General features: G+C 40.8%; 1 protein-coding gene across 1 annotated transcript; it reads left to right on the top strand.

Annotated features, from left to right (window-relative positions):
• The first annotated feature begins 784 nt into the window (after positions 1–784).
• CCDC190 (coiled-coil domain containing 190) lies at positions 785–13411 on the top strand. Its single transcript, XM_057728192.1, has 4 exons — positions 785–866; positions 2341–2539; positions 12359–12482; positions 12761–13411. Exons 2-4 carry the CDS (start codon positions 2353–2355, stop codon positions 13338–13340), a joined length of 891 nt encoding a protein of 296 aa, XP_057584175.1. The 5' UTR covers positions 785–866; positions 2341–2352; the 3' UTR covers positions 13341–13411.
• The last annotated feature ends 279 nt before the right edge of the window (positions 13412–13690 follow it).

Genomic DNA, 13690 nt, shown 5'->3' with positions numbered 1-13690 from the left:
GGGATTAATAGGCTCCAGTGTTGGCAGTTCTTTTTAGACTGTGGCACATTTAATGCCTCTTGTTTTCAGGTGAAGACCTAAGGCAACAGTAAAAATCCCACTTAATATCTTGTTCTGTAACCAATAGTTCAACTGACCTTCTACCGCAGAGTCCAATACATGATTACAAAAGTTGGTTTAAATTTCACTTTGTCTAATTGTGTTGTGATAACTTTGAAAATCTTAAATAAGCACTGAAGTACACAAAACATGGGTAGAAGCCTAGGGAAAGTTAGTACAGTGTGCAATAATACAAAATAAACAAATTACTCTCCTGCTCAAAATGTGCACAATCTGACAAAAAACAACAGGGTGCCTTCTTTTGGAACTTGATCTGGTTTCCAAGAAATAGGACTGGGCATTGTGAGGGGGGTGGGGAGCAGTATGGCAAAAGAGGAGGGAAAAGTGGAGAAGGGGGTGGGGAGAGAGAGGGAGAGAGAGAGAGACGGAGGACACAGTAAGACACTCCTTTGCTTTCATTCTTGGCTTCCATGGACACAGCCGAGAAGGAGCACTGTGGGCCCCTCGAGGGGAGGGCTGGAGGCTGGCAGGCTCACTTAACTCATGGAGCTATTTCAAGCTCTGGGATTGGTGCCCACACCCAAGGAGTTAGCATTCCTGATGGGGGAGGTGGCATGGAAGAGAGCTTTCAAGTGTTTTAACATTCTTCCCTCTGCAACCTTCTCCAAAGTTCCCTCTACTTCCCCACCTTCCCAACACCAAGCTCCTAAATTTACTGAAGAAAAACAAGCTCATTAATCCAGGCTCAGCTTGGTACAGCAAAAGAAGCAAGCAGCAGTCTCATGGTGAAAACCCTGGATTTGTAGGTAAGTGCTACTCACTGTGTTCTTTAATAAAACTTTAGTCCACATTTTATATTGAAAGCAAGCTGTCTTAAATTCCTTTCCTGTGTCCTGACCTTTTCCTCTCTTTTAATGCTAAGCTTTTTCCTGTGTTATTATCACCAAAGCTTTATTAACAGCAATCCATTTGTATCCCAGGCACATACTGTGCTCTTAGCTCTGCATATTGTGAAGGACACAAGAGGAGGAAAAATGTGTCCCTGCCTGTGAGTGCAACAGAGTTCAGAGGAGGAAGATGGGAGAGGGCAGGAAGAGGAGCTTCTTCCACCAAGTGGTTCCACCAGAGCTGTCCAGACTACTTGTTCTGGATGCCTGCACTATTTTGTGACCAACAGATCCCACTCTTCCCACTTTTTGAAATATTGATTGTTCAGATTTGGCATGTACCATTAAACTCCAGAGTCATAAATCTGAAAGTTCCTTGAGAGCAGGAACGATGTCTCATTCAGCACTACCCTCAGCCCTCTGCGTAGCATCTGGCACATGGTAGGATTACAGGCTTCACGGACCCTCATGTACAAGAATTAATGACTAGAAGGGGCTCCAGAATGGCTCTGTCCTAAGTCCCCAAATCCTCTCCAGGGCCCTGAGTTGGCTTCTGGGGAACCTTTAAAGAACAGTAGATGGGACTTATCTCACAGGGTGAATGATACCTTATATATGTAAAGTGTTTTTATTATTTTTGCCCCAAAAGTTATTCCTGTAGTTTTCACTTGATCTTTACAGCAACCTGATTGGGGGTTGTGTAAGGAGCCTATTACCTATTTTATTGGCAAGGAGACGGAGGCTCAGAGGAATGACTTTGCCCTCAATACTTCTGTGTCACTCTGGAAAATCATGTTACTATAGGGCTAATAAATGGAATATTGCCTGTCATATCAGTAAACAAAGGAAGTCACAGTCATCAGTGATTGCAGCCACAAGCAATGGTGAGCTGGTGAGCCCTGAGGATACTGGCCCCAAATAATCTGGGGTGTATATCAAAGGGATGACTTCAGTGAGCCCAAACTCTTGCATCTTCCCATGTATAGAAAAGTGTTAAATTCCTTAACTTGAGATATCTAGTTTTCTTTTACTAACAGTAATATTTTGTTCCTACTACTTGTCCTTTATTGCAAACTCCTATATATCCTAGCTCTCCCCTCAACTACTCAGAACATTTTTCTCAGGATTACTTGAGATGTTGCCTGCTGGGCTTGAAGTCCTAAAAATTCCCACTGAATAAAATATAACTCTCAATTTTAAGTTGTGAATAATTTTTTAGTCTACAGGGCAAAGTTTTCTAATAGTGTGACTTCATCTGACTAGGCAGCTGTGGATTGAGAAATACACAGGATACAAACACTGATCTTCTGATTAAAAGCCAAGGGCCAGGGTCCCCATTTTGCTTTATCAGGTCTGTCATGGTGCCTGGCAGAATTTGTTCTATTGTCTCTAGCCTGTGAAGAGGATGGAGAGGCACATGGTGAGGGGACCACTACATAAGCACTTTGATTTGGAGAGGAAGAACGCCCAGCAGGCTGAAGCCAGACTCAGCCAAAGACTGAAGAGACTAGAGGATATCTGCCTGTATCATGTGAAGTGGCTGAGCAGGGAGCAGAGACAGCTCCAAAAAGAACTGCAGAAGTTGCAGCAAGGTAAGGCTTCCAGGATGGGAAGAGGCAGAACAGGGCAGCAAGCCATCACATGGCTAAGGCAAGAGTAACATCCCCTATCTCATGAGAAGGGCCCTTTCAGAGACCTGGACACCAAGGAAGTGAGAATTTCTGATGTCAACCTGGATTTTAAGCTGCTCACCCTTCCATGTCCCTCTTTCCCTCAATTACACAGCTCCCTGGAGCAGCCCACAAGCAAACCTTCTTGAGCTAACACTTCTCAGGCTCCCACTCTTTCAAAGCTCTCTCTGGCTTAAGGCCTTAGTCTTCTACTTTCTTATTGTTGGTTTCACTTCTTTTCTATGCATGGTCAACAAGCATTCATTGAGTAACTGTTAATATGCAAATCATCTTGTGAAAAGGAAGTAAAAAACTATTTCCCCAGGATTAGCCTCAGAGAGCATTGTGTAATGATGACAGACCTCTGATAGGGCTGAGCAAGCATTACCAAGTCCAAGCTCACTCTGCTCACTGCACTACAGGCCAGTAAATAGGAGGCAAGGTGTTGAGGCAAGGAATACGACTTTATTCAGAAAGCTGGCAGACCAAGAAGATGGCAGACTAGTGCCTCAAAAGAACCCTCTTATCGAGGTTTGGATGCCAGTTTCTTTTATAGCACAGAGAAGGGGAGGAGATGAGGAAGTAAAGTAAAAAGACCATAAATTTTGCAAATATCCCCTGGAATGGCCAGCCTCAGGGAAGGGATGTGTTAATTTCTTCTTTCTTGCAGCCATCCACAGGTGGACAGGGTCTGGATATTTCCCTGAGCAAAGGCACTTTGGTTTAACATTCAGGCAGAGGGGCAGGGTTGTCCAAGGCAGGCCATTATGTATAGACAGTATCCTTTTAGTGAACAAAAGCAATGAGAAGCAAAGGTTAAAGTAGAAGAAATTGTAGTCAGATTTGGCTCTTCACTGTTACAATTCCCCACTGTCAATGTCCGTTCCACAATCTTGTGGGAAAAGGGGTGATGGCCATTCTGATTGCTGTCAGGTGGATCTTTCTGGGAATGTCCACGATCGGTGCCAGTGTTTCAAACATTGTTTCTTTTGTTCCCCTCTGGAAAGCATCTCTCTTACACCTGTAAACTAAAACAAATATTCACAAGCTAAAAGTTGAGAGTTATGATTTATTCAGCAGGAATTTTGAGGGCTTCAAGCCTGGAAAGCAATGTCTCAAGTTAAGGAATTTAGCACTTTTCTATGTATGGGAAGATGCAAGAGTCTAGGCCCACTGAAATCACTCTCTTGATATGCACCTCAGTCTGTATCTGGGGCCTGTACCCTGTATTCTCATATCCTGAGTTTCCTCAGGGCTCCTTGGCTCATGGTGGAGGGCTGTAATCACTAATGACTGATGTGGCAGGAAATATTCCATTTCTCAGATGGTCAGGATTTTGACCAATATTTGGGAGACATTTCATGATCAAATTTTGTCCCATGGTGCTGGGAGACTCATCCCAGAGCAGGTGAAAATTCTTGATATGCCACTCCACGTGCTAGTTTTTGAGTTAGGCACTATTGATAAAATTCTCTGGATCCTCTGTCTAATTATGATCCAGGAGACATTTTCCCTTGTTGCTTCTTCCTATACCTAGAATCACACTATTACATTATTTTATGCTATAAAGAGCATCCTCAAGATGTTTAGCCATAGAAGTTTTGTTGGAGGGCTAGTTGTACACTGGGTACTGTAAGAGACAACAATCATAAAATAGATAAGATATAAGTAATATAGCTAGTAACATTGACAAAGGCGTAATGCAGTAGGAGACAAAAAGCATAAACAATTTGGAAACAAAGAACAATGATTACTATAATCCAGTTGCAATAGGTAGTGACCAAAGTTACCATAACTGATTTAATGAGCATCTGCAGTTTCACTGTACAGGCTGTGCGTACTTAGACATGCGTGGCTTAATCTTTGAGACAGGCATATGCTACTGGCAGGATCAACAAGGTAGAGAAAAAAGATAAATGTTTCAATTCTGCTTACAAAGATATAATTTACCAAATTACTGTAAGTCATAGTTGTTTAAGGGGAAGGCTTTCCTTATACCTGGAAAACACAGTTTCAGATAGAAACAATAAAAATTTTAACCATATTCACAGATTCACTGAGTCCTATGTAACTAATCCTTTGTGTTAACAGCTTTATGATGCCATCAGGCTTCCCATTAGAATTCTTCAATTTCTTACCCAGTCAGCATTATGGTCTGAAAGTCAGAAACTTGTATTTATCCAAAGGTCCTTTCTATAAATGTTCTTGAAGAGGAAGCATTTTTGCAAAGGCATCAGAGTGAAACCATAACTGTCTATAATGACTAAAGACTTAAGAAGGCACACTTAAATCTAATTACAATGCAACTGACAAAGTAACTTGGTTACTTCTGTAGCATGCAACACTTTCAGATAATAACTAGAATTAAGGCTGATGACATTTTACCAAGACATATCAAATTTTGGGAACTCCATATAATCTCTAGAATACCTGTATCATTTGTCATACAATGTATCCTAAGATTTATTACTTGACAACACTTCCCATGTGATTTAATATACCAAGTGAAACTATTTAGTTAATATCTCTCTTTGAGGTATTTCAGGGGCCCTCTGAAGCACCCCAAAGTTAGCTAGAGGTCAAAGGAACTTCATTATAATTTGATTTGGGAAGTTTTGTCAAAAAAACATCAAAAGGGTTTAAAAAGAGATAGGATCACAGGTCACTGAGAAACAAGTTATTCACTTAGTGAAAGTAACAATAAAAGATTTCAAAAGCAAATACAGAACAGATTACTTAAAAGGTAAAGAAACTTAAAATCTATTATCAAAGGCAGATCAAAATCTTAAGAAACCTTGGCTTCTTAACAGAGAGAAAAGCCAAATTCTAGCTTTGCACCAGCTTACTTTTAAAATTCATTTGCTCAATTAAACTTATTTTAAACTTAGTCAATCCTAACCATGTACAAAACTCTTCTCTTGGGGTCCACTTTCCATAAACCTTCCATCACTTAACTTACTTTAGCACAATTCTAACTTTCAAGTTGTCAAATATCTGGAGAGATTAATTTTAGATAGACATTCCAGAAGATAATTATTTTAAAAAGTTCATCTAAAGCTCTTGTCTCATTTTCATTTTCTTTCCTGAAAAGTTTCTTCACATCAAGTTACTTTCCTTGCTGACAAATTTGCAGTGGATATAACAAGATTTTATTTAGTTTACATTAAACTTAGGCACAATAAGAGTATTATACTTGATGACTCTAACAACAGGTCTATATTAATTAGGTCAACAAACAATCATTAACACCAGGTACTAATTTAATACTGAATATTTCTCAGTTCACATGAAATTGAAACTCATTTAGCTTAATTTTTCTTGTATTTAGAATTGTTTGGTTTGTAAGCGTGTACTTTCCTTTAAGCCAATTAAATAGAGCTCATCCACAAGTCAACCTCAACAATGTTATCCAAAGACAAAGACACATACAAATACACAAAAAGAGAGAACTCATAGCTCTCATTTCAAAATTTCAGCCCTGAGTCAGGTACAGCAATGTAAAACCCACCAATTGACAAAAAGAGGTTAGATTAAAATTTGGTTTCTGGCAGATGGAACAAATCAAGCTCACCTGTCTAGATGGCTGAATTTTTACAGGAAAGACACTTAGGTTTTTTATTTGTCCTTGTCAAGTCAATTTCTAAATTATTTTACCCTCTTTTCAAAGTTTGCATTTTAAAAACTGGCAGAGATGAGGGTTCCTGAGAAGACCAGATAGGACATTTGCATCTCAAAATACAAGCAAGTTTTTCCTAGGATGACTTTCTTTCCCATTTGTTTAACATTTACAAGCCTCTTAAGATAAATAGGGAACGTTTGGGGAGTGGTATCTATTAGAGAGTCAATCAACTTGTTCCCCACTGTCAATGTTACCTGGGGCTCCTGTGGGGAAATTAGAATCAGATGCCTCAAGTCTAAGGGAGTGCCCTGGCCTCTTACAGGATATTGGTGCACTGGAAATTGCCCTGCTGTGGAAGTGGCTCCCAGTCCAAATTGGGTGCCCTGTCAGGTCTTAGATGGTAATACTAAAGCAGGTCCCTGTGTCCCGGGGGTTAACATAGAAGCCACTATTTGATCCCCATGGGTAGAGGAAATAGGAGGCAGTGAACATGGCAGCATGGGTGGGACAGTTGGGACAATGACCAGATCAGCTTGCTCAGCCACTGGGGGAGCTGGATAAGCTGGAGGCCGGGGGGGGGGGGGGGGGGGGGGGGGGTGGGGGGGAGGGGGGTTACATTTTGGAATAACATGTCCCTGCTCTCATTTTCTCCCTCTTCCCCTTGTAGAATAGGTTCTCCCTTGGGTTTCCTTTCAGACTGCTGCACCATAAGGTGGCAGCCCTCTGACTCCTTTTCCTCCTGATGCAATAGCATAAATGCCTCTATGTATGGAATCTCATCTCTCTTCCCTGCTTTTTTGCAAAACACTTCTAACTGTGAGAATGTATAATAATTGAGTGAGCCATTCCAGGGCCACCACTCTTCTGATCCTAACATATATTGGGCCCACACTTGATTACAATAGTATATCATGTCCTCTTTAGTCATAGGCCCATGGCTATGTTTTGCCCATTTCTCTAATATACTCCTCAAAAGGCTTTCCTTCAGGGTAGATGGAGTATTTCCCATTTTTATAAGTTTGATAATACCACAACACAAAAGATGCAAATGAATTCCAACACAAAAGGCCCAAACAAATTCTAGCATCAATGTACACAAAAACAAAACAAGACCAAGACCAAAACCAACCAACTGGTTCCCAAGTTACTCGAGTGGCAGAAAGTTGGTTGGTTCCTTGTTTCAACTGCCAAGTGCTAGGATAGTCAGTGTTGCTTTTGAAGGGAAGACCCTCAGGTCAAATGGTCCTAGCAATTGCTAAGGCCTTGTCCCAGTGTTCCCTGACTGGGACCAGCTAGCCACAAGCACCAAGGCTCCTGGCTGGCTAAGTCAAATTTGTTACTGAGTCCAAGCTCACTCTGCTCACCAGACGACAGGCCAATAAATCATAGACAAGGTGTTGAGGCAAGGAATACTACTTGGAAAGCTGACAGACCAAGAAGATGGCAGACTAGTGCCTCAAAAGAACTCTCTTATCGAGGTTTGGATACCAGTTTCTTTTATAGCACAGAGAGGGGGAGGAGATGAGGAAGCAAAGTAAAAAGGCCATAAGATTTGCAAATGTCCTCTGGAATGGCCAGCCTTGGGGAAGGGATGTGTTAATTTCTTCTTTCTTGAGGCCATCCACAGGTGGATAGGGTCTAGATGTTTCCCTGAGCAAAGGCACTTTGGTTTAACATTCAGGCAGAGGGGCAGGGTTGCCCAAGGCAGGCCATTATGTATAGACAGTGTCCTTTTAGTGAACAAAAGCTATGAGAAGCAAAGGTTAAAGTAGAAGAAACAGATCCAACATGTAGTCAGACTTGGCTCTTCCCTGCTACACAATGAGCACTTGGCTATTTTCAACACTCACCAATCTGAGAGTCAGACCCTTCCTTTCTTCTGCAGAAAGTGAATTTCTCAACTACCATCCTTGTGCTCCAAAGTGTATTCACACTAGAGCTTACAGATTTTGCTTAGATTAGAAAATTTTGCGCAGGCAATTGTTGTGTATTGGTATTCTGATTTCTTTGTCTTCTTAAGCCAAAGGGCAAGTATTCCTGTCATTTCCTCAAAGAGGCTTCTTTACCTAGGAGCTGTAAGCTAATATTCTTTATAATAATTCCCTTCCATAAAATCTTCTGTTGCTAAAGAATAATCCTCTCCAAATGTACACATCACTTAGGAGACTATCCAGTGAACATAGAATATATAATTAAGTAGTTATAACAAGAATCATGCTACTAACTTCAAACACTAGTTTCTAGTTAGCAGCTACTGATCATCACAGAAGGAAGGGCTACACAATGATATCCAGAATCTCAGACCTTCCAAAGCTGCCTACACCATTCAGTAAAGAAAAGAACAAAATAAAACTGCTGCTCCATGATTCTGTCTTTGTGCCTTAAACCATGGTGGCTAAGCACACAGATTCTGGACCCAGATTGTCAGGGTTGAAATCCTGACTCTATCACTTACCAGCTGTGAGGACTTGGGTAGCTTACTGGACCTGTCTCTGCCTCAGTTTTCTCCAATATAAAATGTAAATGACACTTCCCACCTGGTAAAGCCATTTGAGGATGCAGTGAGCACTTGAAACAGTGCAAATGTTTCAAAATATAAATATAAATGCAAAATGAGAGCTATATAAGTGTTTGCTTTTGTCAATCAATCAGTAAAAGATTTTTACAGGATTAAAACTCTTCTACTGTTTTGTTTAAAGTTGCCATAGTTATACAGTTTGTAGAAACTAGTTCTATTTTTCCCATAACAAAATAATCATATTTTAATGTTCAACATAGAATGGATCCAGCTTAGCTCTTCTAAACTACAGTCCCCTCTTACTTAAGGCAGGTGCAGGAGCCCTGAAAATGATGTAGCATGTTCGAGAGAAAAGCCAAGTATCACAATTCAATGTAAAATCATTTATGCCTGCAGAGCTAGTATATGGACACAAGAGCCAAGAGTAATGTCCAGACATCTGGCCTAGGAATTATTTCTAACCTCCAACTTTGGGTTTTAAAGAGGAGTAATTGAGCAAGTAACTGAACTTCTCTACTTTAAACTTCTCTGTCTGTAATAAATGATTAAACCAAACTAGAATGAGAGCTCACAGAATGGGAAAGAATCTTAGAAGCCATTTGGTTGAATCCCACTTCAGTTCTCAAAAAGGATACTGAAGACCAGATACCTACTCTCAATGGGGTGTTCAAAAGACCAGGTCTGAGGGAGGTGGCTTGAGAGTTGATGACTAGAGACTTTGCCTCAGGGACAGGTGGTATGAAAAGAATCTGGACAAGGAGGCAGCAAACTTTAATTCAGGGGCCTCTGTCTCTATGTCCTTTGGAAAGTCACATCCTCTTCGAGCCTCAGTCTTCTTGAAAGTAAAACTAGGGGAAAAGGAAGGAAACAATATGAATTAAGTCTCAGTATTTATCAGGCACTGTACTAGGCAATACAGTCCCATGATTCATTTAACACATATTAATGAAATTGCTATTGAGATTCAACGACTGGGTATATGCCACTTGGTGGATTGTTTAAAATGCATATTCCCAGTCCTCATTTGTTGAGATTTGGATCAGTAGGTTAGGAATTAGGCTCAAAATACACATTTTTAATTGAGCTGACACTAAGGCAGATTATTCTGGGACATGGGTTTTATGTGCCAGACTTTACAAAACACTTTTACAGCAACTCAGATAGATGCAGGAATGCAAATATGACAAAACATGGTCTGTGCCCTCAAGATGCTCACATTTAAATTGGAAGGTAGCTATGCTTGCAAAAAAAAATTATAACAGAAAATACCAATTGCTAAATTAGAGTTATTTACAAAGTAGAACAGGAGTATGGGAAGATTCCTATGTCTATCAAAGGGGCTCAGGTGAGATGTCCCAAAAGTAGCAGTGTGTGAGCAGAATCTTAGAGGAGTAAGAGAATGAAGATGGGTGGGAGAAGGGAGTGGGCAGTTTGTCATGAGGACATGTGGAACAAGGCTACTTCTGGCAGTAGAAACAGTATATACAAAAGTACATCCATAAGAATGACTTGCTACAACTTGCTCAATACTGCAGGGGTGTAAGAGGTGATGCGAAGATATAGGTGAAATGTTTAGAGGCAAAGCAGTATAGTCAGTGTCTCCAATCATGAATAGCTTCATAGGTCTTACAAAAGAGTTTATATTTCACCCTATAGAGTTTGGGAGTGGGGAGATTTCATGTCCAAGTGTGAGAAGGATCAGTTTGGCTGCAACATTTAAGGTAGACCAGATAGGAGAATTCCAGAGTTCAGGCCAGGGTTTAAAGGCCTTAACTAAGGCATCGGCCAGGTGAAAAAAATAAGTATCTTGAGATATTTAGAAAGTGAAATTGCATCTTAAGTGGACCAGCATTTTGAGATATTTAAATGCAGAACTGTCAGAACTTTATAATTAATTATATGTCCAGGGTAAAGAAAGCCTGAGTCAAGAGTATACTGCCTGGCACAAAGTAAGCACTCAAACATCCTTGTTAAATTGGATAACTGGATGGACACACACACACACACACTCAAGAAGACAACAGAAGAAGGGGTGTTACTGAGTTCAAGCTTGCTCTGCTCACCACACAGCAGGCCAGTGAATCAGAGATGAGGTGTTGAGGCAAGGAATAAGACTTTATTTAGAAAGCCAGCAGGCTGAGAAGATGGCAGACTAGTATCTCTGAAAAACCATCTTATTGGGGCTGGATGCCAATTTCTTTTATAGAATCATAGAGGGAGAGGCTGTGATGAAGTAAAGTAAAAATGGCTATCAGCCTTGCAAAACATCTCGTTAAATGACCAGCCTCGGTAACGGGATACATTAATTTCTTCTTTTCTGCAGCCATTTACAGGTGAGCAGGGTCAGTCTCCTGGTGAGCTGAACAGAGGCACTTTAGTTTAACGTTCAGGCAGAGGGGCAGGGTCCCCTGAGGCAGACCATCATGTATGATTATAATAACAAAAGCAACAAAAAGCAAAGGTTAAAGTCAAATAAACAGATTGAACATGGAGTCCGATTTAGCTCTTTCCTGTTACAGAGGGACCCCTAAAGGACCCTCTTTTGCCTTGACTACCTCACAAAGAAGTTATTTGATGAAAGAATATTAGGAGTTTCATGTAAATTCCAGGCCCTCCATCTAGTCATAAGTCCTCTGCCTGGTGCCTACTAAGCCCAGTGTAGATTTAGGGAAATCACTCTCATTAGAGCAGACTAGTGAAAGACTTTTAACTCCAAGTGATTCATTCATGAGATGTCTTGAAAACAATAGGGCCCCCTACAGCAGCTATGATTACAAGATGCTGAAACATTAACCCAAAGAGTGAAAGAACCCACTTAATCATGGCCAAGCATTGTAATTCTAGGCTCAGGTGGGTAGCAGGTCACATAATTGAGGTGAATGAGACAACATGGCCCCAGCTCTGGGTATCGCTCACACCCAGTCACTTTGTTTTGAAAACATCTTGCTTGCCAAATAAAACATTCAGACAAAACCTCCATGGGCCAAGTCCGTTTAAACCTCTGACCTCTGTGTTTCTAAATCCTCTTTAAGATATTTGAGGTAAACATTGGGGAACTGCTTCAGGTCTTTCTGTTTCCATTCATCATGTCAGATAAGCCTGTTGTGAAATGTGATCTCATGGTATTCAGATACTGTTTCTCTGCCCAGACAACTAGTTTCAAACATTCTTTTCCTTCTCCTCTTACAGAATTAGTTTTTTGGCCTACCCTAACAAAGTACCACAAATTGGGTAGCTTAAACAACAGAAATGGATTCTCACAGTTCTGGAAGCTTGAAGTCTAAAATCAAGGTATTGGCAGAGTCGGTACCTTCTGAAGGCTGGGAAAGAAAAATTTGTTCCAGGCTACCCTCTTTGGCTTATAGATGGCCATCTTCTCCCTGTGTCTCTTCCCATCACTTTCCCTCTATCTGTGTGTGTCTCTGTGTCCAGATTTCTCTTTGTTACAAGGGCACCAGGCATATTGGACTAGGGCTCACCCTAATGACCTCACCTGTCTCCAAATAAGGTCACATTCTGAAGTACTGGGGGTTAGGACTTCTACCTTTGACATTTGGGGAGCATGCAATTCAACCTGTAACATCTATTAATTAACTCCAAGCAGATATCATCAAGAAAAAGTTCTCCTCTTACTTTGGAAATGAAAGTCAGAAGAGACCAGAAGATGTTCTTATGTTCTCATCACAGGGAGGGCAGAAGCACAGAGTTCCACAGGCTAATAAAGTTAGGTAAGAAAATGCTCATGAAACTCATGTATGTGGTGTTGAATCTTTCTTCCCAAGTGACCTCTTTAAATTGTTCTCTCCCTGCCTTTTCCTTCTTAAGGAAAGAGCCATTTCCTGCACATTGTTACCACCCATTCTCACCCTTCATCCTCTTCTCATCCACTTCATTACCTCACCTAATACCACACTGAAAAGGCCCATGGTCTAATAACTTGAAAATGCTAAATATGAGCCTCTTCATCAGTTTTCAGAGACCTTTCTTCTTTTACCTCCTTTCCCAGAGCACTGACAACAAATACTACCCAGGAAATATACAAAACCAAGTCCCAGATGCCTCCTTTCCATCACATTGGTCCCAAGGACCCCATGAAAAGCCAAAAGCAGTTGCTATCTCAAAATAACGGTACCTCCCACTTCATAGAAGAGAAACCACAAGCCCATGAGAAAGATTCTATAAACCCACCAAAGAGCAAAGACTCCAACAAGGACATCTCTCTTCTATGTCAAGATCAAAAAGTCTCCACACACACCCTAGATCAAGGTCCTGGTTCCAGCCCAGCTGGTGATAGCAGAATGGCATACGGCGATGAGACCAGATCAAATGATGCCAATGTAAGGCCAGACCACACCACTGGGAAGCAAATTCCCCTGAATCCCATGGAATGTGGAGGAAACTTCAAAGGCGATCCCAAAACATCAACCTACTTAGAGTTGTTTGCAAAGGCCAGAAACGCTCACTACCTCCGGCACCGGGTCCCCCCTGAGTCTGAGAGATTGCTTAGCATTGGGGAGATCTTTGGGCACAAGGAATCCTCACAGTCCAGAACAGAAAAGGAGTATGAAAACAGGGTGACCATCTAAGTTACTTCCTCTCTAACCATCTAATATACCTTCACAATAACACATGCCATAATCACTAAATAAAAGTGTTTCTCAAGCAACTGTAGTAAGCAATTCAAATATATATGTATGATACACATATGTATAGATATTTTTTTAAACCTAGTTTTTTTTTTTTTTTTTTTTTCCTTTTATGGGAATATACTCTTTCACTCAATGAGCAATGTTAACTGAAGGGAGAGATGAATCTTCCAAAACCACTTTCAGCAATGTACACATGTTGCTAATATCACCAAAAATATGAACCTACATTGATGCCTAGACTTTTCCTGAAAGGTAAAATATTAAAGGTCCTGCTTACATTTGCCACC

This window comes from Hippopotamus amphibius, chromosome 3, assembly GCF_030028045.1.
Source record: "Hippopotamus amphibius kiboko isolate mHipAmp2 chromosome 3, mHipAmp2.hap2, whole genome shotgun sequence".
In the NCBI taxonomy this organism is placed as follows: Eukaryota; Metazoa; Chordata; class Mammalia; order Artiodactyla; family Hippopotamidae; genus Hippopotamus; species Hippopotamus amphibius.
Note: the sequence above shows the minus strand (reverse complement) of the source record. Positions and strands in the feature narration are given on the sequence as shown.